General features: G+C 40.1%; 1 protein-coding gene across 1 annotated transcript in view; it reads left to right on the forward strand.

Annotated features, from left to right (window-relative positions):
• The window catches only part of LOC139732351 (importin subunit beta-1-like), a 36,502-nt gene that overhangs the window by 3,677 nt on the left and 6,115 nt on the right, over positions 1-26,710 (forward strand). Inside the window, exons 2-16 of the mRNA XM_071643218.1 lie at positions 8,658-8,716; positions 11,027-11,209; positions 12,170-12,373; positions 14,176-14,252; positions 15,814-15,889; positions 17,328-17,477; positions 18,904-19,014; positions 19,739-19,840; positions 20,850-21,024; positions 21,920-22,164; positions 22,853-22,980; positions 23,441-23,588; positions 24,644-24,715; positions 25,130-25,277; positions 25,822-26,012. Of these exons, the coding sequence (XP_071499319.1) occupies positions 8,658-8,716; positions 11,027-11,209; positions 12,170-12,373; positions 14,176-14,252; positions 15,814-15,889; positions 17,328-17,477; positions 18,904-19,014; positions 19,739-19,840; positions 20,850-21,024; positions 21,920-22,164; positions 22,853-22,980; positions 23,441-23,588; positions 24,644-24,715; positions 25,130-25,277; positions 25,822-26,012 (2,069 nt within the window). The remainder of the gene's footprint in view (positions 1-8,657; positions 8,717-11,026; positions 11,210-12,169; positions 12,374-14,175; positions 14,253-15,813; positions 15,890-17,327; positions 17,478-18,903; positions 19,015-19,738; positions 19,841-20,849; positions 21,025-21,919; positions 22,165-22,852; positions 22,981-23,440; positions 23,589-24,643; positions 24,716-25,129; positions 25,278-25,821; positions 26,013-26,710) is intronic.

A 26,710-nucleotide genomic window follows, 5' to 3' on the forward strand; every position in this document is an offset into this window, starting at 1 on the left:
GAGGTATACCACGTTGTTACCATATCATTGATTGCGGATGCAACATCACTACCAAGACTACGATGGAGATAACCTATTTTTCTTGCATTCTAAACAACTCTTTTGTCTAAAGATGGTTTCCAATTCATTCTTGCTATCTTTTCTCCTTTTTTTTTTCTTGACACAAACATTAATTTGTTTTAAGTACAAGTTTTCTCGAAGATTTCAACCCTTTGAGGATGAGTCCTGAGAATACTTGGGCATGTGTCTATGGGAAATGTGTGTTATAGCATATTCAGTCCGTCCTCAACAGGTTAATTTCTAACCTGAAGCCTACGGCTTGGCAGCTTGGCCATGCCAGCAACCAGTCAGCCAACCACGCTGGTGCAGCCGACGGCGGCGACTTGGTGATAGCGCTACAGTGCATACCCTGACATATATGTACAAACTGTATGCTGTACATTACGTTACTCGTGTACACACGTGCGGCACTGTTCATGCTCTTCAATATGCACATATTGTACATATGTACATGATGATCGTGATGTGTGCAGGCCAGGGCGGTTTTTGCTAGCAGCTGAAGCTTGAAGTCTAGACTCCGTTATACAGCAGTGTTGTGATTGATCCTAATCAATCTGTGCCCAGTCCTCCAATCAATGGTAACTCTAAATCCATTATATAAGAAGAAAATAAAGACCATCAGATTGTAGTGGGAATAGGTTATGAAGATATTGCAGGTTAATGAAGCTGTGTATTAAAGGTGTGATTAATGGGGTTATTTTCATCGCGTTGTGAGGTGGTGGTGCAGGATGGTCCATGAGAGGTTTCCGCATGTCACTGCAACATCCTCAAATTCTTGTGCACATCCTCAATTTGAGCCAGCAACATACTATATATGCAATGTCCTCAAGAATTTGCAACAAGCTCAAAGTAAAGTGTACATTAAAACGTGAAAAAAAAAACATGTGCAATACATAAAGCACACCCATCAAACTACCTGGTACTAAGATATTTGTGTGCAAATATGAGAGAAACATTGATATGTAAGCTGCAAAAAGAGAGATAAGCTGCGAAATATTGCATACTACAATGTACGTGCTCGGGATGTGCGCTCCATGCACATACAATTTGTGCGATATTCTTACATGGTGTAGATTCTGAGCTTGCAACATGCTCAAATTTCAAGTTGTATACCACCCTGGTGGTATATGATGGACCGGTACGTTGGGGCATGTTGGTGCGATGTGTGGCCGGCTACACACAGTGGTTTTCGTACCCAATCGTAATACATACAGTGTACAATATGTTGATATCCAGCTTCTCCAAGTTTGTATAAAGACACACTCGTGCAATGTGTGTCACTGTATCCAGCCCCTCTGAATACGGTTACAGCTATATGCATGTGGCTGGATGGTAAAGAAGCACGCATTTGGTTGTATCAACACACTGCCAAAAAAATTTCTGGCAAGGTGAATGAAGTAGGTTGAGAAGGGAAATTCCTGATGGAGCGCACGCAAACACACACACACACTGACAGAGGCAGACACGAGCACACACATTGATTAGTAAATTCCTTTTTGGATTCAGTTGGCCATATTGAATAATTGTAGTTTTCTACATCGACTTTCAGTTCCAGACCGATGGGAAAGATGTTCCATGATATTGGATGCTTAACTTTAATTTCATACTGTGCATGTGGGAGCGGTGTGGTCTGATGGCTCCCGAAGAGTGAGTTGTTTTGAACTAATTTTATATGACATGAAGGTCAACGTCGATAGCACAACAACCAATATTTCCTGTGAGTGATCTCAAATAAGTTTTTAAGAATTTCCTGTGATTTGGTCCAAGTTTGTTGTGTAGAATTTGAGATGTAATGTACAGAGTGTGTGCGTGCATGGATGCATGTTACTGAATGGCAATCCAGGGGCTGTGCACAGTTTAAATTTTGACCTCAAAGTGACTCTTATAGATAATTTGTAGGTTTCAGATTTATATTGTCATTCTCACGTGTTTTAGCTTCTCTACAATGTGTAGTGTAACTTTGGCCATTAATAATGAAATTATTGCAGTAAACATCAATTGACAAGTGCGTGCAGGATTAACAATGCCACTTCCAGATTGACTCCACTGCTCATGGTATGGTATGCATGATACCAGATGGAGGAGGCTCACATTCTGCTGAAGTTAACTACAGGCTTTGTAGCAAATGTGATGAATTGCCAGGGTATGATGGCTTCTGAAATGCTCCTAAACTGGGACAAATTGAGAAATTGTCTTTTGGTGATTGTATTTTTTTTCTTTATAGTTTTTCTTTTTTGTCTTTCTCTCTCCCTTTTGTTGCTCTGACTGAAAGAGTGAAGGAGAGAAGAAACGATACATCCCATCAAGTGGCAACTACCACATTCGTCTCACAATTCGAGAGCATCATAGATTCCAATTGTGACAATACGTCAGAGTGGCTGGCTTATTTCAGCTCTAAGGCTGCGTTCACATAGAAGTATTCGGTATTCGGTATTTGGTATTCGGTATTCGGTATTCGGTATTCGGTATTCGGGCACCGAGTACACCATCACCCGCACAGTCAACTCACCATCCCATGCAGTGAGGATTTCTTCCTCCTACATCCCAGCAAATCTTATTAACAATTTCTAAACTGCATCAGAATGTCAGTCTACATGCCTATTTTTGCTAAAGGTCAAATCCAGACCAAAATTGTCATTATTTCATAAACGAGAGACGGTATACACTGCAAGAAAATCGAACAAGCTCGATTCCCACTTTGCTATACTTTTCGCAGCTATTCGGTACTTTTGAATAGTGCCCTCTTATGTGAACCGGTGTGAGGAAATCCTATCGTTCGATTCAAGCTATTCGCGTGCCCTCGAAAAACGAGCCCGAATACCCGAATAGTATACTTCTATGTGAACGCAGCCTAATGCATAATGTACACGAGGTGTACACTCATATTATAGTGATCAGGAAGTAGTTAGAGAGTAGCAAGTGCAGACTTGATAGAATAAAATTCCTCATGGATCTGTGAATACACTTGATACAGGTGCATCAAGGCTTGTACGTACATGTATGTGTATGCGTGTTGGTAAGGTGCTTCTTCTACTCACGTGTATTAATACATGTACAGATGTACATACGTGTACATAGAGATCAGTGATGTACAGTACATTGTGTACATGTAGTTCTTTTGTAGGGATTCTCGAATTTCGGAGTGCGGTCAGCCTCCCCACTGCATTGTACCTTCGCACTGCCGAGCCCTTCAGCAGAACATCTCCCAAATAGCTCTGTATAGTATACATGTAGCTGTTTTGAACCTCTCTGGTTGTGATGCATGCATTTTGGCGGCTGTGTATGACGTGACAAAGCACTCTGTAGACAAACTCTATTTAAACTGAACATACATTAGAAGAGAAGTAGATGGTGCTGTCTTGATACAGTGTGCAGTTGTTGTTTTTTTTTCAGTGGAATGTGAAATTACAGTGCACTCCCATTACAAACAGTTATAATGAAATACTCATTGCAATGAAGTAAAATTTTACATGTAGGTCAAAAGATTATCATCTTGATACAATCATACATTTTTGTACTTTGCTGTTCGGCTATAGCGAAATTGCGATATAACCGTAAGAAAACTGCAGAACCCAAGGACTTCATTGTAACAGGAGCGCACTGTACATATGCGAATTGCTAAATTACTGCATTTTAGAGATGATTATGAAGAACAGATTTAATGGAACAATGGCAGGAACAAGGAATTTGGCTCAGTTTCAGTCGGGGGGGGGGGGGGGGGGGTGAAGAAGTGGCGGAGAACGGACTTGAGGATTAGTGTAAAAGAGTTCTAGTATGTACATGGGTAATTCCGTGAAGTTGGGGCACAAAGTGTTATATTTTAGCATAACTCAATACTAATTATGCTATACATATATTGTTTATAGGCTTTACATTTGTATTGAGACCATACATTTTCCTGGAAATTTTGCGCCATTCAGACTCAATTTTGATGAAGTTATTAAAAAAATATGTAACGGTGTCCTGTAGCATCGTGACGTGTCCATGTAGCATCATGATAGTTAAAATCTGGTCCTAAAAGACAAATTAATGCAAATAGCTTGACCAAAAATTCATGCATAATTACTAGATTAGTCAGATAGCTAAATATCTTAACTCTCCTTTCCACAGTTTTACTTTTACAAGAAAATTACACAATGTGTCACTATGCTACGCGGTGTCCTTCAAATGTAACAAAAAAGGACACTGCGTAGCATCGTGATACATTTTGTAATTTGCTTTTAAAATCAAAACTGTGTGCAGGAAATTTGAGATATTTAGCTACAAACAATTGTATCTCATTCATATCTTGTAAATGCATATTGCATCAAATTTTGGTTAAGCTAATTGCCATAATTTGTCTCTTAGGACCAAATTTCAAAATATCACGATGCTACATGGACACTTCACGATGCTACAGGACACTGTTACATATTGTTTAATAACTTCATCAAAATTGAGTCTGAATGGCACAAAATTTCCAGGAAAATGTGTGGCCTCAATGCAAATGTAAAGCCTACAAATAATAAATGTATAGCATAATTAATATTGAGTTATGCTGAAATGTATTTTTTAAATATCACGATGCTACATGGACACTGCCCCAACTTCATGGAATTACCCACATGTATGTATACACGGTAGCTACTGGCAGTTATCTATTGTTTGCTCTACACTGAGGTGCTACAATTTGTACAAATTGTACCTATCAGGTCATGATGTCATCCAACGTGGTACAGCAATTTGTTGTTTTGTTGAATTCTAATCAAAATGTTCAAATTGACTTGCAGCCTTGATTTACTGCTGGGCTATGAGATGTGTTTGCTGTGGTTTTGTCACTAGGGATGGATTATACAATTTAGTTCATCAATCTTTCTTCCCTATAATCCATACATGACATCTGCAATGCTAAATTGTAAGTTGTGGACCAGCCTGCATACCATATTGTGGACCAGTCTCCAGGCGTATACTGCAGTAGGACAGTGCTATAATGCATGTGTGTAGAGTATGATAGTTGAGTGACGGGGATTTTGTGATGTGCACTGTAATAGTGTAGAAACTACATTTGTACTACAGTGCATGCATAACATGCAACCTCCATTAAATGTTGTGGACAGTTAATTGTAGAGTGCTTTGTTTTTAAATAGTGCAAGTGCTCTCACATTGATATGGACATTCTACTGCTGCTACTGAAGTGGACTAGCTCAGGTCCATGTGTACGTCTTATTAAGTGTGAAACTTGCCTTTGCTTGCATGCATGCATTTAATGTAATGCATGATGTACAATACATGATGTTTAATACATGACCAGAGACTCCAACTCTCCCGTTTTCGACGGGAGATCTACGGGAGATCTCCCGCCAAAAACCCATTTTTGCGAAATCTCTCGTTCTCCCGCTTGAGATTTAATTTCTCCCGCCCTGGCTCTGTGTCTCCCGTTGGACAGGATTTCTTACTTATTACTATTGTATGTTAAAAAAATAAGCCTTAGATACAATGTAGCACCAATTTACAAGAGCATCTAGAACCCTAGGAACTTCGCGCTTCGCGCACATCAACTTGGAGTCCCCCGTTTGCTAGGGGTTTCAGGCGGGAGAATCTCCAGATCAGAAGGTGCTTTGGGTTGGAGTCTCTGCATGACATGTGCAGTGGATATGTTTATGGACTATGCAGTACCAGCAGCAGCACTCTTTTATCTGATTTTCAAAAGGATCTCTCTGGATTGTATGGGTATGATACAGAATTTGACCCCAAGTGACCTTTGATATCTTGATGATATTGCTTGACTTTCCATGTATTTATTTCGCACACAGACACATCCAAATTTTTCTTAAATTCATGAAATCTGAAAAACTGTATTTAAATGTTTTCATACAGATTGACACAGTATCCTTTCTTAAGCAATGCTGCACTCTGGCACTGGTCAGATGGTCCCTGACCTGTAAAAATCACTGTTGGACCAGTATCTTGTTCAGGAATTTACCAGTTAAAAATGGAAAAACTAGGTACAATTTTTGTACCTACCGATCAGACAGGTCAGACCAGTAGAAGAAATGGTTAGAGTGGGCAGCCCTGTCTTAAGCCCCTATTTCACTGACCATCGAAGGCATGAAGGCATACTAGTGTACATACAATAAGCATCACATATTTCACTTCTTACCATGGTGTATGATCAATGTAATCCCAAAATATTCCTTTCGAATACCTATCATAAACAGGTTATCATTACACTTGGTTCACAACCCTCTATTCTATCATCATTAGGACTGAGATAAATCCTCTTATAACAAAAGTACAGAGCAGTTCATGATTTGTTCAGAATGCATAGGAATAATGATTGTCCCTATCACATAGTATAGACGATATGAAGCGATACCATCTCGCGATGCCGATATCTGCTCGATTGTTTTTGGGACGTGTACTTCCAGTTTTGCGGTTCTAGAAAATTGTAACAAAGATCCTATGTACAGTTGCAGTGTAGGATCTATTGTACATCCCTTTCTGAAAATGTCTCAAACAAATACGTGAGTTTCACCTAAGGTCGAAGTGGTCTGGACTGCGAAGCAGATTTTTCTCCGCTCTCCGCTGAAATTTGTCTGTTGGGAACTTCACCCTTGTCATGTCCTTCGTCTATTGGTATTTTCTGTAATTTCATTGTTTGGCATCATCGGCCCAGCATTGGACTGCTTCGCAGAAGAATCCCATTTATCAAATGTAAAGTTACAGATTAGAAAATAACTCTTATTATTTGCGAGATTATAAAACAGAATTTGATATGATCTAGGAATACAAGCTAGTACTTTGTACTTCTGTGTTCAATGTGCCTAACAGTGTACGTATCACGCGTTCATAACTGGAAGTTTAGATCCCGAGAATTAACCATTTTTTTAACGTAAACAAAAATTAGAGCGCCACACACGTTCAGATTTGGAGAGCTATTTGCAATAGGGAGAATCGAGGGATGATCAAAGTTCTTTGACCTCTTTAGTCATGGAAGAGTGATCACATTACCATGCCTGTACACCACAAGGCCATATCTTTGATTATACTCATGTACAACATACTAGACCCTGTATGATATGCACTTGAACTTCCATCCTGAAACACACTCATGGTGAAACCCAACAAGAGAAAATTTGTGTTTTGGTTGCTCGTAGTTCTTCATCTACTCCTCTCTCTGGCGATGTGCCAGAATTTGATTAAAAGTATTTTGCAAGACCAAAACATCTGTGGCAGTTTTAAACAGTACATCAGCTCATGTGTTTATCTTGCAGTTTTAAAGGTTTTTTACAGGGGAATATACATTTTGTATATATTGCACAATGTACAAATATTGTACAATGTTCTCCATGAACATTTACATGGTGTATATGACTCTGCTCCGGGGGAAATTGGAGACCGCAGACTCGTGTTTGTTTGCTTAATATTATGCTTCTCCATGTACTACATGGAGGACATGATTTATGTGTAATCTGGTATACAGACATGTTTCAGTGAACTTTGAACTTTCACTTAGATTCTTTTGATAATTATGCATGAATTCAGAAGCTTTTCAAAGAACAAAGCAAATCTTACCTTACCTGATGTTAAACTTGAGCTCTGTTACAAACCTCATGATAAACCTCTGCGTGCATAGCCATGCATCTGATTGAAAAAAAAATGTGGCTTTTAATGTGTAGCTTCAGTTCTGTAGTACAACTGTATGGATGAATACATCTTTGTACATTGATAACCATACCACATTTACATTTTTACGTCGATATAATGTAAACAAGACTCTTGTTTCAGATCTAATACGTCAGTGTTCCATGTTTATATAGGGATTGAGATGTGTATTTCCCTTTCATTAGATGCCCCTTTTCACGAAGAGGGATTTTGTTTTAACATTGTGCTAATTGGTAAAGGGTGATCCGTTTGTGATCTTCTGTGACCTGTAAATCCCCCCCCCCCCCAAAAAAAAAAAAAAAAAAAAATGGAATAAACCAGTGCACTGCATGTAGGGTCCAGTGTACTAAGGACCCACTTGCCTTGTGCCACTACAACTACCTTTTGGGCAAGAAAATGAATGGGCACATGCATGTTAACCCATCAAGTTGGGGGAAAGTTTTGCTAAAGAAATGATCCCCTTGTCCTTAAGTTGGAAATTTTGAATTTTAAGTGCATATATTATTAGAAGAAAAGTAGATGGGAAGCAGTGAATATTTTTATTTAATCTGCACAAATCAAGATTTAAAAAAAAAAGAAAAAAAAAACACACACACACATGCACAAAACTCAATATTACAGTACTTACAACAGTAGTGATGGTCCTGTGCTTGATTGCTACAACAATAGGGCGGTTGGGGGGGGGGGGGGGGAGAATCTGTTGTACTTTCTAGCATGTTTTCTTTTCTTTCTTTCTTTTTTTTTTGGGGGGGGGGGGAGGGGGGAGGGAGTTTGTGTACTCATTTTCTGTGCGATAACTGATCAGGTATTGATTGCAAATTTACATTGCAGAGATCATGTGTAACATACAAATATATAGTGCAAAGAAGGGGGCATCATACACTACATCCAGCGTGCATTCATTGATTTGTGCTGCCGATTAAAGTTTCACCCTTCTTGTTTCATGTTTGCAGATACTGCGGAGTTGGAACGTGCACAGAAATTCTTGGAGCAGGCAGCCAGCCGGGACCTGGTAAGGAAACAGCCCTGCCGAGCCCAACCCAGGGCGCGGAAAGGGGGCCACGTTATATATTTAGGGATGTTGGCATTTTCACTGCATGGTGAGCCACAAGCAGAAGCTTGTATACCCATGGTTGATTCCAGGCATTTTCAGAGGAACTCAAAACTGCAGATACATGGTCTAGTGCCAGCAATTGCTAGTAAAGTGGGCTGAACCTCAGTTTCAGCTGAGTATGTTAATGAGTGGGCCTCTTGAGACCATCAAATGTGATGAATTATTCATTTAATCTTGGAGAAAACTTTAGCCAGCAGCTGAGACTACAATCCCAGTGAATAATTCAGCGTGCGAATGAGTTCTAGAAAAATTCACTGTAGCCGGCGTAAACTGTAGGTACTATATGCAGGGAAAATGTTTGCATCCCAATCACTATATAGATTTTGAGTGCAATCTATAGTTGTTCAAATGCAAAAGTCTGAAAATCATCTGGGGGTCTCCTTTAACGTAGTGATCATGAAATACCAGCTTCCACTGCTTGTATGGGTAGGATACCTTGCATATCTTTTATATACTGTGGTAACATTTGATAGCAGCAGTTACACAATATGTGCATTCAAATGAGAAATTACGCAAAGAAAACGGATATACTTGCATCCTTCAAATGGAGACTTTAGCTGTAGATTCTGTGATCTATTCAAATGTCTCAAACACTCAGTTTGATACAATGTATGAGTAAAATACATGTACAATGGATTTGTTGAGATAGATTCAGTATGTAGGCCCAGCACAGGTTCAAAAGTGAAACGTTTCCAAGACAATCGTAGAGTGAAGGTTTTGATAGAACTGAAGAGGGAAGCACAGTACAGATGATACAAAATGTGTGCTAAAAATCAGATTCTCACATGCCTTAAGGATAGAAACTGTAGAGTGTGTCAATTAGCCTTATAAATAAATTCTGTAAAAGGGAAACACTATGGTTGGAATACTACATTTCAAACTTCCACACAAACTCTCAAGCGAGGCAGCAATTTCAAGGATGTGATGATACAATTTTCATTGCTAATTTTTGTGTGGTGGCTACAAGCTAAGACCCACCCAAGCCCACTTTGTTTTGCTTCATTTTTGGAATTCTCAACCATTTCCGAACTGATTTTCATCAAATAAACTTTTAAAATCTCTCCGATTGTATGCTCTTTAGTATTTCGTACATAAGTGGTTTCTAATTATCCTCCCCCCCCCAAAAAAAAAGGAAACTTGAATCCCAATCTCACCCATATCTATACAACTGACAACCAAAGGTTGTATACTATCCCTTTAAATGAGAGACAGAGAGAGGGAGGGAGAGAGAAGAAGAGGAACTAAGTATTGTACATGTATGCATGCATGCCTTAGGTTACGATGTACACTGTATGCTAGCATAGCATTCTCAGACCTGATCGAGTAAAGTGATTGTGCTTGTGTGGTCTGGTTCTGTTCTGTTGATGATGAACTTGCCAGCACACAGTCATGAACTTTATGAGGGCAAATTAATGGTGTATTTCTTTCTTTTTTTTCTTTTGTGCTGTGCAACTTGCTGAAAAATGGAAAACCTCATTGACCACATTCCATTGGACCCAGTAAAAATGCTAGACGCACACACCATAGCCATAACGTGAATACATCACTGTATCATCGCAAAGTGTGTGACCGTGGGCAGAGAAACAGTCTACATGTACAGTCACCGTCTGCTCCGAGTGCTATGTAACACACATAATGTGTCATACATTGTAATGTGTTTATCTCAATGTGTCTTTGACATACATACAATGTGTATGATGCACACACTATAGACCAGGGCTCTACAAGCTGGGCTGTCAAAAAGTGTTTGAAGTTTCCTTTGGCCTTGAAAAGACATTGCTCATTTGTGGTTGTCCTTGAGAAGGCACAGATATGTGTGCCTGAAATTTTGAAGTGAAAATCTTCAACAGTTCATTTGATTTCCCAGATGTAAGCCTGTGATTTTATGATATTTTATCCAGTCATTGGGGTTCTAGAGTGAAGGGATTTTTTCAATGTTATTTCATTGGTGAATACTCAAAGGTAAAAAAAAAAAAATCACAACATTTTCAAACGAGACTCACATAGGGGTCTTTTGCAAAAATGGGACATATCATTAATTTACCACAACATGGGATTAGTTATGACAATGCCTGTGACATATCCTTGATGATATACCGGTACTTTCGTCATGTGCCAACTGGGTGTTGGTCATAAATACTCAGATTGATGTATTTATATTGGCTCAAATGACACCCTCTTCCTGTGGTTCATCCTATGTTTATGCAGCCCGGGTTCCTCAATCAGCTGGCAGTGATCCTCGCCGATGCCAACAACGGCCAAGTGGCACGGATCGCCGCCGGCCTGCAGCTGAAGAACGCCCTCACATCCAAAGACCCGACAGTGAAACTGGCCTACCAGCAGAGATGGCTCTCCCTCGCCATGGACGTCAGGAACAATGTCAAACACCAGGTCAGTGACCTTTACCACCAGATTTATATAACACATAACTCTTCATTCCTCTTGAAGTACAGTAGTAGCAGCCGAAACTACAATGTATTATATACTGTATCTCTTGCCTTCAAAATGGACATAATGCATAAAGCTCTCTCTCTCTCACACACACATACACAGACATGTAAAAGGGGAGTATATCGTCCGTTGAGAATGGTAAGGGCGTTAAGTTGCCGCTAAACCCATAGTGTTATTAAAGACAACTTAACGCCCTTCTCATTCTCAACAGAGGATATGAAACCCTGCTGTGAAAGCTCGGACTGTGCCATGTTTTGTGTGGCAGTGGAAGACCCAGCTCAATGTATCTTTCTTTGGTTTTAAAAACAGTTATGAAAAGAAGTGACATCGTGAAAAATTGTAGTGGTGTTTTTTTTTAATGTTTTGTTTTGTTGTATTTTATATTTAGATGAGAGTTTATGGGCAGCTGGCTCAACTGGCACCCTTAGCTAGCCCGGAGCTCATGATTTACCACTATGACTATATAGACAGCATACCATAACTTTTGAGGAAATAAGTGTTTAGTTGCAATGTAGGAAAATGTGTTTCTGGCTGGCTTTGGGACGTGAGAGCTCTGAATACTTTGTTCCAAATTGAGGAATTGGTAAACGATTACAAATAGACAGTCCTCTTTGATAATCTTTGTCGGTCTATATGAAAGGAACCAAGCATTTAAAAAAAAAAAAGAAGCAGATGAATATTTGCTGTCTGTTTTTGATGATTTTCTAAATTTCATTCAGATTTTATTAGCCTGTGTATCACAACACTAGTCATTTATTTGATCAAAATTTGTTCCTGAGTGACTAGTACACTAATGTTTTAACCTTGTGCAACAGTGATTAAACTTGGAGAAACCGAAAAAGAATTTATACACCGTCGATGAGCGTCAAACGTCACTCATACTCTTTCTGATTTCTGTAGGTACTGTTAACACTGGGCACGGAGGAACACAGACCCAGCTCTGCGGCCCAGTGCATAGCCGGGATCGCCTGCGCAGAGCTTCCCTCGGAGCTCTGGCCCGAACTAATACCACAGCTGGTCAACAACGTCCTCAACCCGGCCCAGGGCACCGAGCTTCTCAAGGAGAGCTCACTGGAAGGCATAGGCTACATCTGTCAGGATATAGTAAGTACTATTGCCTGGGGCATAGCATGCTGCAAAGGGCATAGTATGGGGTAACATTCTAGGATGTACAGTATAGAAAGCATTTAGCTTCCTGCACCTGTCATAGTACATTGCAAGAAGTATGTTTACATATGTCAAGGTTTCATAATCATCAGAGCCTGAGTCTTTTGCTTGTGAAAAGGGGTAGAAGAGGGTACCATATACATTTGTTGGCACATGAAAATAGTAAGTAATACTGTAAAAGCTGTGATATAAAGAGAGTTTAATTTATGTGAATTTTGCGAATCATTATTGGGCTGCAAAATTTAATGGCACAAAAATATCAGACAGACAGGCCTTGGTGCATTTTAAAGCCTCGTATCAAATTGTGAAAATAATATCTTGTGAAAATATCTGTGACTTCCTCATTTGCTGAATTATCTGTACAGCTTCAACAGTAGTTCCCAGAATCTTCCTTGATTGTGGGACAAATGGCTGTAGGGTACAACCCCCTTGGCATTGAATAAGACATGGGGGTCACCTCTCATAAAAGCCGGGTTCACACGTACACCAATTAGCAGGATACAAATCTCGAGATTTGCATCACGATCGGTATCTCAGGATTTTTGCACGTGTGGACAGAAAAAACCTGAAAATTAGCACGATAAGCATCGCAATGCTAATCCCAAGAATCTTGTGCTAATTCCTCAATTAGGAGGATAATTTGGCCCGCGCCGGTACGTGTGAATGGTCGGGTTTAGAATCTCAAGTTTTTATATCACATCATGCAATGCGCACATCACAACAGCGAAGCCTATGCGAGGAGGTCCTTCACCTCTTTAGCGCACCACCACAACAACGCGCGAACCACACCACTGACGTGCAAAAAACAATGGACAAAGGGAAGTGCGCGCAGGCAGTGATAGAGAAGGGCACTGTGTGACCCAGTTTTGCAGGTTTGGCTGTTATCTCGATCGGCAATTACAGTAGCGGGATAATTCTGTACATGTGAATGGTTGCAAAAAACTCAAGATTCTGAGCGCGATCGCTATCCCGCTAATTTGGAGCATGTGAACGGTTGCAAAAAATCAAGAGATATGGAGCGCGATCATCATCCCGCTATTTTGTACGTGTGAACCTGGCTAATATGTATGTGCATGAGATGGGTGTTAGAGTGTAGCACTCTGGGTTTTTGAGGGAAATCAGAAAAATCTGGTCAAAAGTTATGAATTTTTGAAGGCCGCTGCATCAGAAGACTACTACAGATCATGGCATCATATATTGGAAACGATATAAAAAAACTTACGAAAATTCTACATATTTTCACTTTTCTAGCATAATGAAAAAGCACCAGACTTACCTCTTTCAGAAAGCAGGGGGAGCAATAGAGCCCTTGACAAACATCATTATTAAACAAGTCAAGTGGTTGTGTACTTTTCATATAAAAAGATATTTTTTGGAATTTTCTTCATATTTTCTTTCTATCATTTTCCAATTACGACGTCATGATCTGCTGTCATCTTCTGATCCAGCGGGCTCATCACCAAAACTTGAAAAATTCATAACTTTTGAAAGGATTGTCTATTTCCTCAAATTTCACTGATTTATTCTGCAATTCAAATTGCTGCACTCACTCAATTGGATTGTATGTTTGGGTTTCATTCCTCTTGAAGACTCTTTGCTTCCTGAAGTTGTAGACATAATCAACTTTTAACATTGTCTGCCAGTGATATTTTAATCCCTGTTCCTGTCTTGCACCTCGTAAAAGTGACTACCTTGGATATACAGCGTTTTCTGATGATTGACTGTTTCCATCCAAACAGGAACTGAAATACGTCGCAGCCCATTCGAATGAAATCCTCACAGCCATCGTCCAGGGAATGAGAAAAGAAGAAGCAAAGTAAGCCCCATTATATTAGTTTACAACCGTAGTACCTTGAGGATCTGTGTATTTACATTAAGAGTTGGCTAACATCTGTAAAGAAGTGCATGCTGAATCTGTAATTTTGAGTTTACACAATGTATGCATATTCTGAATGTTTATATTTCAAAGTGCTCCCTGGTCTTTGTCTTATCATGGGTGCCTGTAGGACACAAATATACCAAATGTACCACAAAAAAAAAAAAAAAAAAAATCACAGTGGGACCCTCCACAATGATAGCTTTAAAGGGGAAGGCTAGTAACTGATCAGTGGGAATCAGTGGAAATGCTGGGAGATGATAGTTCCAATCCTTATGGGATTCATTCAAGAGTTCATTGTATATCTATTGTTGTGTGAAAATGATTTGCTTCAGAATGGTCTCATATTCAAGTAATGTGCAGTTTAATGCTTCCAGGTTAGCGTCCCTGGTCAGTGACGGAGCATTAATCTGCACATTACTTGAATATGAGGCCATTCTGAAGCAAATCATTTTCACACAAGAATAGATATACAATGAACTCTTGAATGAATCCCATAAGGATTGGAACAATCATCTCCCAGCATTTCCACTGATTCCCACTGATCAGTTACTAGCCTTCCCCTTTAAAAATAATGAATCAATCCAAATTTCAGGGTCCAATTTCAGGGTATGAAACTATAACTATTACCCGCATCTTACAGAAAACCCCATCCGATTTGCTTCAGTGGTCAAAGAGAAATGAGGAGTTTTGTAGAGCATGTCAGGAATCATCCTCTCCAGGTTCTGTCCAGTGTGTTCACACATGCAATTCCAAGAGCATTCGTGTGCTGAACTTGAAAGAATCAGACCCATGACATGATATACAAAGATTCACATTTCTCTGTGACCGCTTAACCAAATTGAATAGGATTTTCTGCAAAATATAGCTAAGATGTTATATTTTAAGACTTTGAAGTAGCTTTGGAATATATAATATATTGGAATAATATTGGAAGTTATCAATGCAAAAATCTGATTGTAATTTTTGTTGTTGTTATTGACATAATGTATGTATATCTCTCAGATTTACCCTATTGAATGTCCCAGAGTTTTGATGTCTGAATGTTGGTAGCCCTGGATACTCATACTTTTCTGTCTGGCATCTTCCAGTTTTCACTCTCTGTTCAAATATGGGCAGTTTAGCGTCTTGGTTAAATGGCAAAATGTCAGCTGATGAAAAAACAAACTTATTGCAAATGCTCTATCAGTTCCTGAATTTGTAGATACAGCATAGGTTATAGAAGTCATTGTATTGATATTATGCGAGAGTGTTGAAATGTGTGTTGGTTTGAGCAAGGTATCTTTTATTTATTGTTATTATTTTCTTTTTTACATGTAATCTGTTTTGAATGTAGAGTTCCTTGACAAGGGAAAGAAAAAGGAAAATGCAAGATTTAAGTATTAAGAGATACAGTGTAACTTAAATTTGAGTTGAAGTTGTAGATGACCAGAAAAGAAATGTTGTCTTTAATAGCAGCGAGATATGTTTTACTGACTGAATACTTCTGTGTCTTTTCCAGCATGCACATCAAACTTGCTGCCACCACAGCCCTTCTGAACTCGCTAGAAATCACCAAAGCAAACTTTGAAAAAGCGGTAAGAATCGACCCAAGAATGGGCCAAACTTTTGTGGAGAGAAGTGGAACGCAAAAACAATGTACCATAATTGTCAGCCCCATGCTTTTGAGGGGATAGCTCACAACAACAACAACAACAACAACAACAACAACAACAACAACAACAACATTATTTTGTAAAGAACAACAAGATGTAAGAACAACATGAAATACGAATGACAGGAAATGGAAAATTGAAACTTGACGGGTTTGAGATTTGTGCTAGTCCATAGAAAGGCACTTTTAGGTTGACACACTTTGAACCACCTGAATTCATGGTACAGTATTTTTGTTGTCGTCGTTAATTTTTTAGATCTCTGAAGATGCTGTCCTTACATCTTTTGTGTTTATATTTTAAATCATGCATTGATTTGTTGTAGACTTGTGTATTTTCACTTGTTGCATTTGGTAAATGCGAGCTACTGCATATTGCATATTCTTTGGACATAGCGACTGCAGCATCAAACTAAGTTGTTACTAGGTAAGCCCGCGCTATTAAAGATTATTGCACGAACAACTCTGTTTTTTTTGGGTTTTTTTTTAACCCGTTGAGGACGAGTTCCGAGTGTACTTGGACAAGTGTCTATGGGAAATGCGTGTTGTAGCAAAATCAAACAGTCCTCAACGGGTTAAGATTACTGTTCCAGTGTAATATCTTATTTTGACTGCATGGTGTTTCTTTTTTCTCTTATGTCAAACTTGTTAAAGTGCTTGATTCATTAACTCTCCCAGGACCAACACTTCACAGCTCTGTTGACATAGTGCAGGGTGTAGTGGCTGGTGGTAACGGCAGGGTTAATGTGACTTTATACAACACCTAACGTGACATTTTAGTTAAACGTTCCATCGCACGCTCTGGCTGTCAGCCGTGCAATTTTGTTTGAGCAAAAATGGATAGCGCATGGCTGACATCACCCATTTCCTTTGACTCCCGTGTTAAACTCAAGATTGACTCTGAAGTTTTCGTGCCATCGCACAGCTCTGATGCCACAATAAACAAACATTTGCCGTGCGCACTGAACAATTACAAGCGCGCTTACAAGCGCGTACTTTTGTCACTCATTTTTGCAAAGAACTTCGTTTCGCGTACGTACGTACATGGTGACTGCAACTGTGTGGCTACTCATTCGTCTTTCATGGAAAATGGTTTCCATTTCTGTGCTAATTTTAAGAATCTGTGGTGGACCATATCTGTTGACGTTCGAGGTGTTGTATGAAACAAATAGTGTATAGTCTTTACTCGTGCAATGGAACAAGATTTTGCACTCGGTGAAAGATGAGGCGCACTATGCAACTCGGCTGCGTCTCGTTGACTAGAGCGCCTCTATCTTTCACCTCGTGCGAAATCTTGTACCATCGTGCTCGTGACCATTCACTATTTGTATATTTTTCTCCATCCCCCTTCCCCCCTTTTGCAGGGAGAGAGACACATAATCATGCAGGTGGTCTGTGAAGCCACGCAGGTGAAGGACACACAAGTCAAGGTGGCCGCCCTACAGTGCCTAGTCAAGATCATGTCACTCTACTACGCACACATGGAACAGTACATGGGCCACGCCCTTTTCGCTGTAAGCGGACCTCGGTTTACATTTAACTTTCATTTTTACTTGACGTATTGATAATAACAGTGACAACACCTGTAGTAGTAATAGTGGTGATTACAGGCTTGTAATGATTGTGGGATGGATGACAATTAATGACAATAAAAAAAGAAATAGTCTTGGTAGTTGTATTAGGAGAAGTAGTAGTGGTAGTTGTGGTAGTGGTGGTGGTGGTGGTGGTGGTGGTGGTGGTAGTAGTAGTAGTAGTAGTAGTAGTAGTAGTAGTAGTAGTAGTAGTAGTAGTAGTATTTGTAGTAGTAGTAGCAGTAGCTGCAGTAGAAGACGCACTTTTAGTTGAAGTAGTATGAAGTATATCGTAACATTGCGATATAGTAGTGATATTTGTTCCAGCTGATTGACAGGGGTGGTATTCTGAGGTCGTAATTAAGTCTGTAATTAACTTCGTGATTAAGTCGTGAAGTTAATAGGCCCTTAATCATGGGCAAAATCGGTATTCTGAGGACGTAATTAAGGTATGATTAAGTCCCCTGTAATTATCTTAGGTCCCTCCCATCTAATTGTTATTCCATCCAATCAGACGCGTTGTTAGAAGCCAAAATGATGATTACACGCGCAAATATGCCCTCAATGCGCGCTCCTCCACGCCCCCTGTAATTACAACCCAAGAGCGCTGTGCGCACACTCCGGTATTTGATTACAACCCCTCACCTACGCACGCAAAGATCTCAACCTCTTTGCTCACATAAAATGACAAAATTCCTCGAAGATCGGCTATATTTCTTTTTTTCTCTGAATTCTACGGATACCATGATAACAACATTCAACCGCTCCTCGGTTACCGAAGACGGTAAGCATCGTTGTGGCAGAGAAAACACGATGTATTGCGTGATATCGGAGTAGTTAATGACACTCTTTGACATCATTAAGTTTTCCATTAACTTTCATACTTAATTACACCCTCAGAATACCGATTCGCAATTAACTCTGTGATTAAGTCCTCTCAGAGGTGCACGCGCATTGATACGCGCAAACGCGTAGGTCCTTCCCGCCAAAACCCTTGTTGCTATGGTAGTTAATATACCTCCTACTTAATCATGCTCTCAGAATACCAATTCGGTAATTAAGTGCTAATCAGACACTTAATAAGCTCTCAGAATACGGCCCCAGATAATTATTTTTTGACCCATGATTTTTTTTGAATTCATGGTTTCTCCTATAGCAATGAATAATCTGCACTTATATATGTGGAATGGTAATTTTTAGTCAGTTTCAAACAACTCCAGAATTCCTATTTTGAATAGTAATAGTTGTAATAGTAAAAAGTAATCCTTAAATTGTAGTAGTAGTTGTAGCTACAAACACTTGTATGCGTAAGTCATCTCAGTTTTGCTAGTTGTCAATTGATCGTGGTTTCTTTTTCTGTTTACTCTAGATCACAATAGATGCAATGAAGAGTGAAATCGATGAAGTTCGGCTGCAGGGAATCGAGTTCTGGTCAAATGTCTGCGACGAAGAAATGGATCTAGCAATTGAAGCATCAGAGGTGAGATGGCCCTAGAATATCTCTTGTCCTCCCTTTGTCTCTCTCTATCGATATATTTCTCTATCTCTCTGTATCTCCATCTCTTTATTTATCTCCATGTCTATCTCACTATGACATTATTTCTCTATTTCTATATATTTCTTTCTCCGTCTCTATCTCTGCATCAATATATTCCTCTATTTCTCTGTATTTCCATCTCTTTATTTATCCTTATGTCTATCTCAGTATCTTATTATTTCTCTATTTCTCTATTTCTCTATATCTCTCTCTCTCTCCCTCTCTATCTCTCTGTGTCTACATCTCTTTTACATTGATAGCATAGTTTTGGTTGAAATGGTGGAATCAGATTTAACTCTGCAAGTTAATTAGAAAACCACCTACAAACATTGAAGAGCATACAATTCTAAGAAGAATTTAAAGTTTATTTGATGAAAATTGGTTTTGAAGTGGCTGAAATTTCAAAAAAAAAAGTAAATCAACTATTATCCTAATAAAAGAAAGGTCCCATCTTTTCTGAGGACTTAATGCTTTTGCATAGCAGATCATTAGCTTTTGCAGTCAAGTGCAGAAATGCTTTTCAGAAAAGATAGAGTATGCCCATTTAAATTCATGTGATATCACTTAAAAGCTCTTTCACTGATGATTTCTATTCATGTTTGATGATGAGGTAGATGAGGTAATATTGTTACAACCTTTTTCGCCTTTGCTGTCATCCGATCTTCAGGCAGAAGAGATGGGGAGACCGCCGGAAAACACAAGTAGATTTTATGCCAAGGGTGCACTGGAGTACCTGGTGCAGATTCTTGTAATGACCTTGACATCGCAGGTAAATTCACTGCACTGGCATTCTGACATTTCACACACACACAACTCACACGCATTGGTCCGATGGTTCCTGACCAGTAAAAATCACTGTCGGACCAGTAACTTGTTCAGGAATGGACCAGTAAAAATTGGAAAAACTTTGTACCTGCTGGTCTGACAAAAAGGTCGGTCCAGTAAAAAAAAAAATGGGTTAGTGTGCAGCCCTGCATAATGTCACATTGTACAGACATGCATTTACAGCATTAGTCAGACTTGTCATTATTGTAGTCTTTCTCATTATTCCTACTAGTCCCTGTAAATCCTTGTCACATTCAGTATTGGATGAAACACTGAATCTACGTACATGTAGTTGATAGTGAACTGCAGATTCAGTGAGAAATTTTCACTTGTTAATTCCATCATCAGAAAGATATTGATGCTGTCTTTCCTACTTATTATGCCTTTAGGCTTCCCTTTCATAAAGATCAGTTTACATACCTTGTAATTTTTTTTCTTTATTCCCAAAACATTTCTGTCATGATGTGATATAGAGGTCCCAAATCATCCTAATTCCTTAGGACAGTGAATATCTCTATGTGTTCCAACAAGAGCTTTAGAGAGTCCCCCATTTTAGGTATTTTTATGGCTTTACCTATAGGGTATAAGACACAATATCTTGCTGATACTGTAAAAGTGAAAATTTTCGTGGTGTGGAAATTTTTGCGCATTTCCCACAACCAGAAATCAGCACAAAAATGAATACACACACATAGTTTTGCACATCATATGTTCCACTAATACATGTCTTGATTCTGCGGAATTAAAAACGTGAAATTCATCTCATCCAGCCGAGAGCGAAAAAATGACTTGTGCAAAGATAGCCACTTTTACAGTACGTAGCTCTTTGAAAGCTCTCTGACTTTGATGTGTGAGTTTTGACAATCCTATGTGATGTCATAATCAATGACCTGCAATCCTCATTGATGGATTCTCTTTGACATATCTACTCCGTCACGGTTTCCCCCGTACAGCAAGACGAAAATGATGACGAAGACGAGTGGAATCCGTGCAAAGCTGCCGGCGTTTGCCTCATGCTTCTCGCCAACTGCTGCGAGAACGACATTGTCTCCCACGCCGTCCCCTTCATTACGCAGCATATCAGGTCGGACAACTGGCAGTACAGGGACGCGGCCGTGATGGCCTTCGGTGAGTACCGTTGCCGGTCCGTACTGTTAAAAAGAAAAAGAGAGAGTAAGGTTTGGTCCAATTCATTCATTGCTGTGTAATCGGCAAGAGAGAGGTGAAATCGCCTCATTCGTGGTTCATAGACCTTTTAATGTACTGCTGCCAAAAGAGTAGAGTCACAGGGAGAATAGCTATGCTTGGACTTAGCAGAAATGAGTGAAAGGGTATTAAGTTTACTTCTTTAGATTTTTTTTCTTTTTTTTTCTATGTTCAGACAGGAGAAGGGGAGAAACTTGCGTAGAAATATGCTCCATTTCATCTAGAATGAATATTACAGTAACATCAAAACATTTGATCTTTTGTCTCAGCTTTGAAACAAAATGCAGTGTTGTATACTTGACGCTATTATACTGTCACTTAGCAGTTTAATACGAAAGATGACTAAGAATATGAGTTGATGTAACCTTTTTTCATTCATCCTTGAATTATAAAGGAGCAGTGCAGAGAGCAATGACAAAAATGCTGTGCTTATGCCAATTATCCCTCATAGGGGTAAACAAATTGTTTTGTTTATTTTTCCACTTTGCATTGAAAAATTATGTTGGAATACTAAACATTTTGAGTGATGATTCTCAGTTTTCTCTTCTTTTTTTTTTTCAATGATATGCTGAAAAGCACATTAGTCTTCTCCGTCACTGTTTCAGAGCTATTATTTAACCCATTAAGGATGAGTTCGGAGTATACTTGGGCTGGGGTCTATGAGAAATGTGTGTTGTAGCAAGATCAGTCCGTCCTCAACAGGTTTAAAGGCTTATTTTTTATTTTATTTTATTTTTGTTGTTGTTAAGTAGACTAGGCTAAAAACCAATCAGTAAGAAGTTTTCAAACCCCTGGATTTCTTCATCCCCATCTCCAGGTTCCATCTTGGAGGGACCGGACGACACCCTCCTCAACCCGCTGGTCGTCGAGGCCTTCCCCATCCTCATCGACTTGCTGCGCGACACCTGCGTCGTCGTGCGGGACACGGTCGCCTGGACGCTCGGCCGCATCTGCGAGCTCCTGCCGCAGGCCGTGCTGGGCCAGCCGTACTTTGACAATCTCCTCATCGCTCTCATGGACGGACTGGCGGAGGAACCACGGGTGGCGGCCAATGTTTGCTGGGTAAGGAATGCCCACTGCACCTACCCTCAAGGCACTACATTCTGGGCAAATGGGGCTGCTTTGGCTGCTGGGAACATTGTGTAAACGAAGCATTAGTCCCGACTCACAAACGTAAAAGATCACAGTCATTCATTCATTGCAACGTGTAGGGTGCTAACCTGCTGGAGTGGTCCATCTACCTACCTACGCAAGAAAACAAGCGAACTATAGTGACACCTCCTGACTTGTCCCAGATGACTAGCAGTAGTCAGCAAAATGGTATCAACCAGGCACAAGCAGTATAAAGAAGAAAAAGGAGAAGAATTTAGGGGCAGGGTGTGGACCTTGACTGTATTAACTCTGTGAGAACACGTTTGTCTCAGAGGCAGCGTATCCACCGCCTCTTGTAAGAGCTTGCCAAAACTGACATTGACGTGACTTGGCGTTTTATCATCATTTTGGCCTTTGGCTCTTCTGAGTTGTTGCAATTTTCCATATGATTAGCACCTAAAACATCCGGATCCTTGAATTTGGGTTGAATGCCTTGTGTGTGTGTGTGGCCCCTCAACTGTGATTCAAATTTACTAAACAGGCAGCTAAATAGAATGAAAGAAATAGGGGAAAACATTGTATGATTTTGATTGAACACTGAAAGGGGCGTGCAGAGAACTGTATTGACATTTTGTTTTCTTTCTTTTTTGTCATGCAGGCGTTTTCCAGTCTGGCAGAGAATGCATACGAGTCGGCAGCCACAGATAACGACAAAGAGCCTGATACCTATCCTTTGTCCAGCGCTTTCAACCTCATCGTCCAGAAACTCCTACACACCACAGACAGGTGAGTGCTGACTTCCTGTGTAATACTGTAAAAGTGAAAAGTGCTGTGTAAGCAGCTTTTCGTGCTCGGCAGGGAGATGGTTTTTTTGCATCTCCCTAATTGCGTGGAATCAAAATAGAGTAGTGTTAACGCACAAGAAATGTTACATCTTTATATTCTCACGCTAGTTTCTCCTTGCCAAAATGTGTGGGAATTTCCACACTGCAACAATTTTCACATCAAGGTTATTATTAGTCATTGGTCACTGCACTCTTCCCTGTTAAAAAACAAACAAAGAAAAGACATCTCTAGTCATTACTTACGCTGGTAATGTCCAGTGATTTAGCGTAATTTGGCTGGAAGATGGAATGCTCTAAACATTAAGAGGAATGATGCAACATATTGACAAAGGTGTTGGAAGAAGTGCAGATGTGTTTTACAGAACTAAAGGTTATTGCCATTCCGTCTCTCTCTACTGCAGGCCGGATGCCCACCAGGCCAACTTGCGCAGTGCTGCATACGAGGCACTGATGGAGATGGTCAAGAACTCGGCCACGGACTGCTACAACCACGTCAAGGAAACCACGTCCATCATCCTACAGAGGATACAGCTCATCTTGCAGATGGAGGTATGATGAACTTTGAACTTTGAACTTTTATATTTATTCATTTCTGACTAGCCCTTTCTTAAAATGAGAAAAGCACACGAAAACATGATGTTCATGAAAATGTAATAGTAGAGAACAAGTAATACATACTAGAATGAGACCTCCGGTCGCCCCCCCCCCCCCACCCCCCGGCACCCCTCTCTAACTCTACAAGCCCCGCCCAAGTGGAGTCCTCTTTTATGTGTGACTCTTCTAGTTCCCCTCCTGCTCCCCTCCGCCCTTCCCAGGCCTCCGACCTCTTTCCTTCACCTGATCCCTCTCCCTCCGTTTTTCCCTCTCCCCCCCCCCCCCCTCTCTCTCTCTTATTCGCTTCTCCTTCTACCCCCTCTATCCTCTCTAATCTCTCTAGCCCTCAGTAGTAGTGGTAGTGGTAGTAGTAGTGGTAGTGGTAGTGGTAGTAGTAGTGGTAGGGGTAGTGGTAGTGGTAGTGGTAGTAGTAGTGGTAGTGGTAGTGGTAGTGGTAGTGGTAGTGGTAGTGGTAGTAGTAGTGGTAGTGGTAGTGGTAGTGGTAGTGGTAGTGGTAGTGGTAGTAGTAGCCCTCATACCCCTCCACCCCACGTGAACAGAGAGTCGGATTTCTCACCAAGTTTAGGGAGCTTGCGATAGAGAGTTGCTCATTCCAAACACAATTGTGCCACTCTCAATCATATATTTTTTTTCTAGGCTTCACTTGAGTTATGATTATCTTTGATCAGCTCGCTCTTTTCAAGCATAGTCATTCTCCAGTGAATCATATTTTGTTTTTGTTTTTTTTCAAGCATTGTCATTTGAGTTATTATTCTTTATCAGCTCGCTCATTCTGAGTGTTAATGTTTTTCTCTAATAAAACATATTTTGATTGATTTTCAAGCATCTTTACTAGATTATCTTCGATCACCTCGCTCATTCCGAGCGTAGTGGTTCTTCTCTGAATCATATTCAGGTTGTTGTTGTTGATATAGGCTTCTGTTTAGGCTTCGTTTGAGTTGTAATTATCTTTGATCAGCTCTCACATGTATTCATTTTCTGCTTCCCAGTCACATGTACAGACAGCATCAGACAGAACCCAGTACAACGACCTGCAGAGTCTTCTCTGTGCCACGTTACAGGTGAGCTCTTGGCATGCTTGTATTTATATAGAATGTTTCTCATTTGGTGTGACTTTCTTCATCATCTTGTCTTGTCTTGCAGAAGATGCTCACAATCGATAGGTTGATTATCATGGCACGTGGGATGTAGACCAAGCTTGACCTGTCCAGCATTGACCTAAGCTGCTGTTTGAATACACTTTATGAATTCTTTGGGGGGTTTTTTTCTTGTAAAAAATGCCCAATGATGGTTGGTTATTTGCTGACCCTTGATATGATCAGTACAACTGTATGTCAAAGGTTGGAGCAGCCACTACTTCCTCTGGAAAGCTGTTCCAGTTCTTTATCCTCCTCCAAAGTTGAAAGGAATTGGCGGGCTTGTTGGCCGATCTGTTGACGCTGCCTGACCCCTCCCCCCTTTTTATTTTCTTGCAGAGTGTTCTTAGGAAAATGAAGCGGGAGGATGCGGTGCGGATTTCGGACGACGTGATGAACGCGCTCCTGCGGATGTTTGACAACACGAGCGGAAAGTCGGGAGGCGTACAAGAGGACGCCCTCCTCGCCGTGGGAACACTAGTGGAAGGTGAGCGCTGCCCTCGTGGAGGAAACCATGATACCATGGGTCATCCACGTTGACCATGTCATCCCCAGGCCTCTTGCTATGTATCTTTTTATGCGTCTGCTAAAATCACTGTGTATTTCCCCTATATCTCTGAAATGCTTGCATATATTTTCATGAAACTTAGTATACATTTACATTACCAGATGAAGATTCTACTGCAAAGTTTTTGAGCACTTTTTTCTTGGTTTCTTCTTTGTATGGACATGTAGACTGATAAACAGTCTTGAAATGAAAGAAACAATGAATTTTAAAGTGGAAAAGACATCATAAAGACAGTGAGGTTGAGCTTCAATTTTCTGAATCTTTGTGATTTACAAAATTGTACATGTACATTGTAGAAGACAAATACCAAACCAGATTTACTGTGAAGTCTTCATGTTTGCTTTATATCTGTCTTCAGTACCACATTCATCATTAAATCTTTTGTGATGTGATGTTCATGCATATCGCTCTACTAATCAAATGTTGAATTGCCATCCCCCAACCCTAACCCCTATGTTGCCAGTTCTGGGTATGGACTTTATGCAGTACATGGAGCACTTCACGCCGTACCTTTACCTTGGCCTGAAGAACTACCAGGAGTACCAGGTCTGCCTTGCAGCCGTTGGGCTTGTTGGTGACATCTGCCGCGGCCTCAACAAGGAGGTCCTTCCCTACTGCCCTCAGATCATGACCCTCCTTATAGAAAACATCCAGGTAATGGTCTTCCCTTACTGCCGACATATTGTGATCCTCCTCGTAGAAATCATTCAGGCATTCACCAATGCAATGTATTTTCAATTGCATCCCTTCATATTTTTGGTATTTTCCCTCAACCTTGTGAAGTGGAAATTGAAGTAAATTGTATGCCCCAATCATTACGATCCCTGATAATTCTTTAAGAGCAGATTGTAGCTTCGATTCATACAGCAATTTTTGCAAGTTAGACTGGCCGCTTACTATTATTAGATAAATGAATCAACCTATGCATTGTGTATGCTTCTCAAACTGTTCCAACTGCATTTTTGCTGATTTGTTTTTAAATTGACTAGTACCAGCTGCATGGAACCTTCTTCCATAGACCTCAGTATGTTCCTCAGTGAAGATAGGCATTGCCTTTTACAGTGTATCGCTTAGAAGCACACACTGTGAGCAGGCTTTCAAACCCAATTGTGTGTGATAAGGAGGCCTTGCATTTTTCACGAGGACCTCACACCTGGATAATGTAATGACACCTTGACTTCTGACCCTGGTTCAAACCTTTTAAAACCTCGATTTTAAATTGTATTGCAAAGGAAATCTGTATTTTCAAGCCCCAGGTTTTTGCATATTTTCCACCTCTAATCACACACCTCTGTAAAAAAAATGTAATGTGATTCTATGTAATCAAGATGAATTGAATTGATCTGAATTAA

The sequence above is a fragment of the Diadema antillarum genome, unplaced genomic scaffold (genome assembly GCF_040938485.1).
Source record: "Diadema antillarum isolate AM-2024a unplaced genomic scaffold, OU_Dant_1.0 seq00000414_RagTag, whole genome shotgun sequence".
In the NCBI taxonomy this organism is placed as follows: domain Eukaryota; kingdom Metazoa; phylum Echinodermata; class Echinoidea; order Diadematoida; family Diadematidae; genus Diadema; species Diadema antillarum.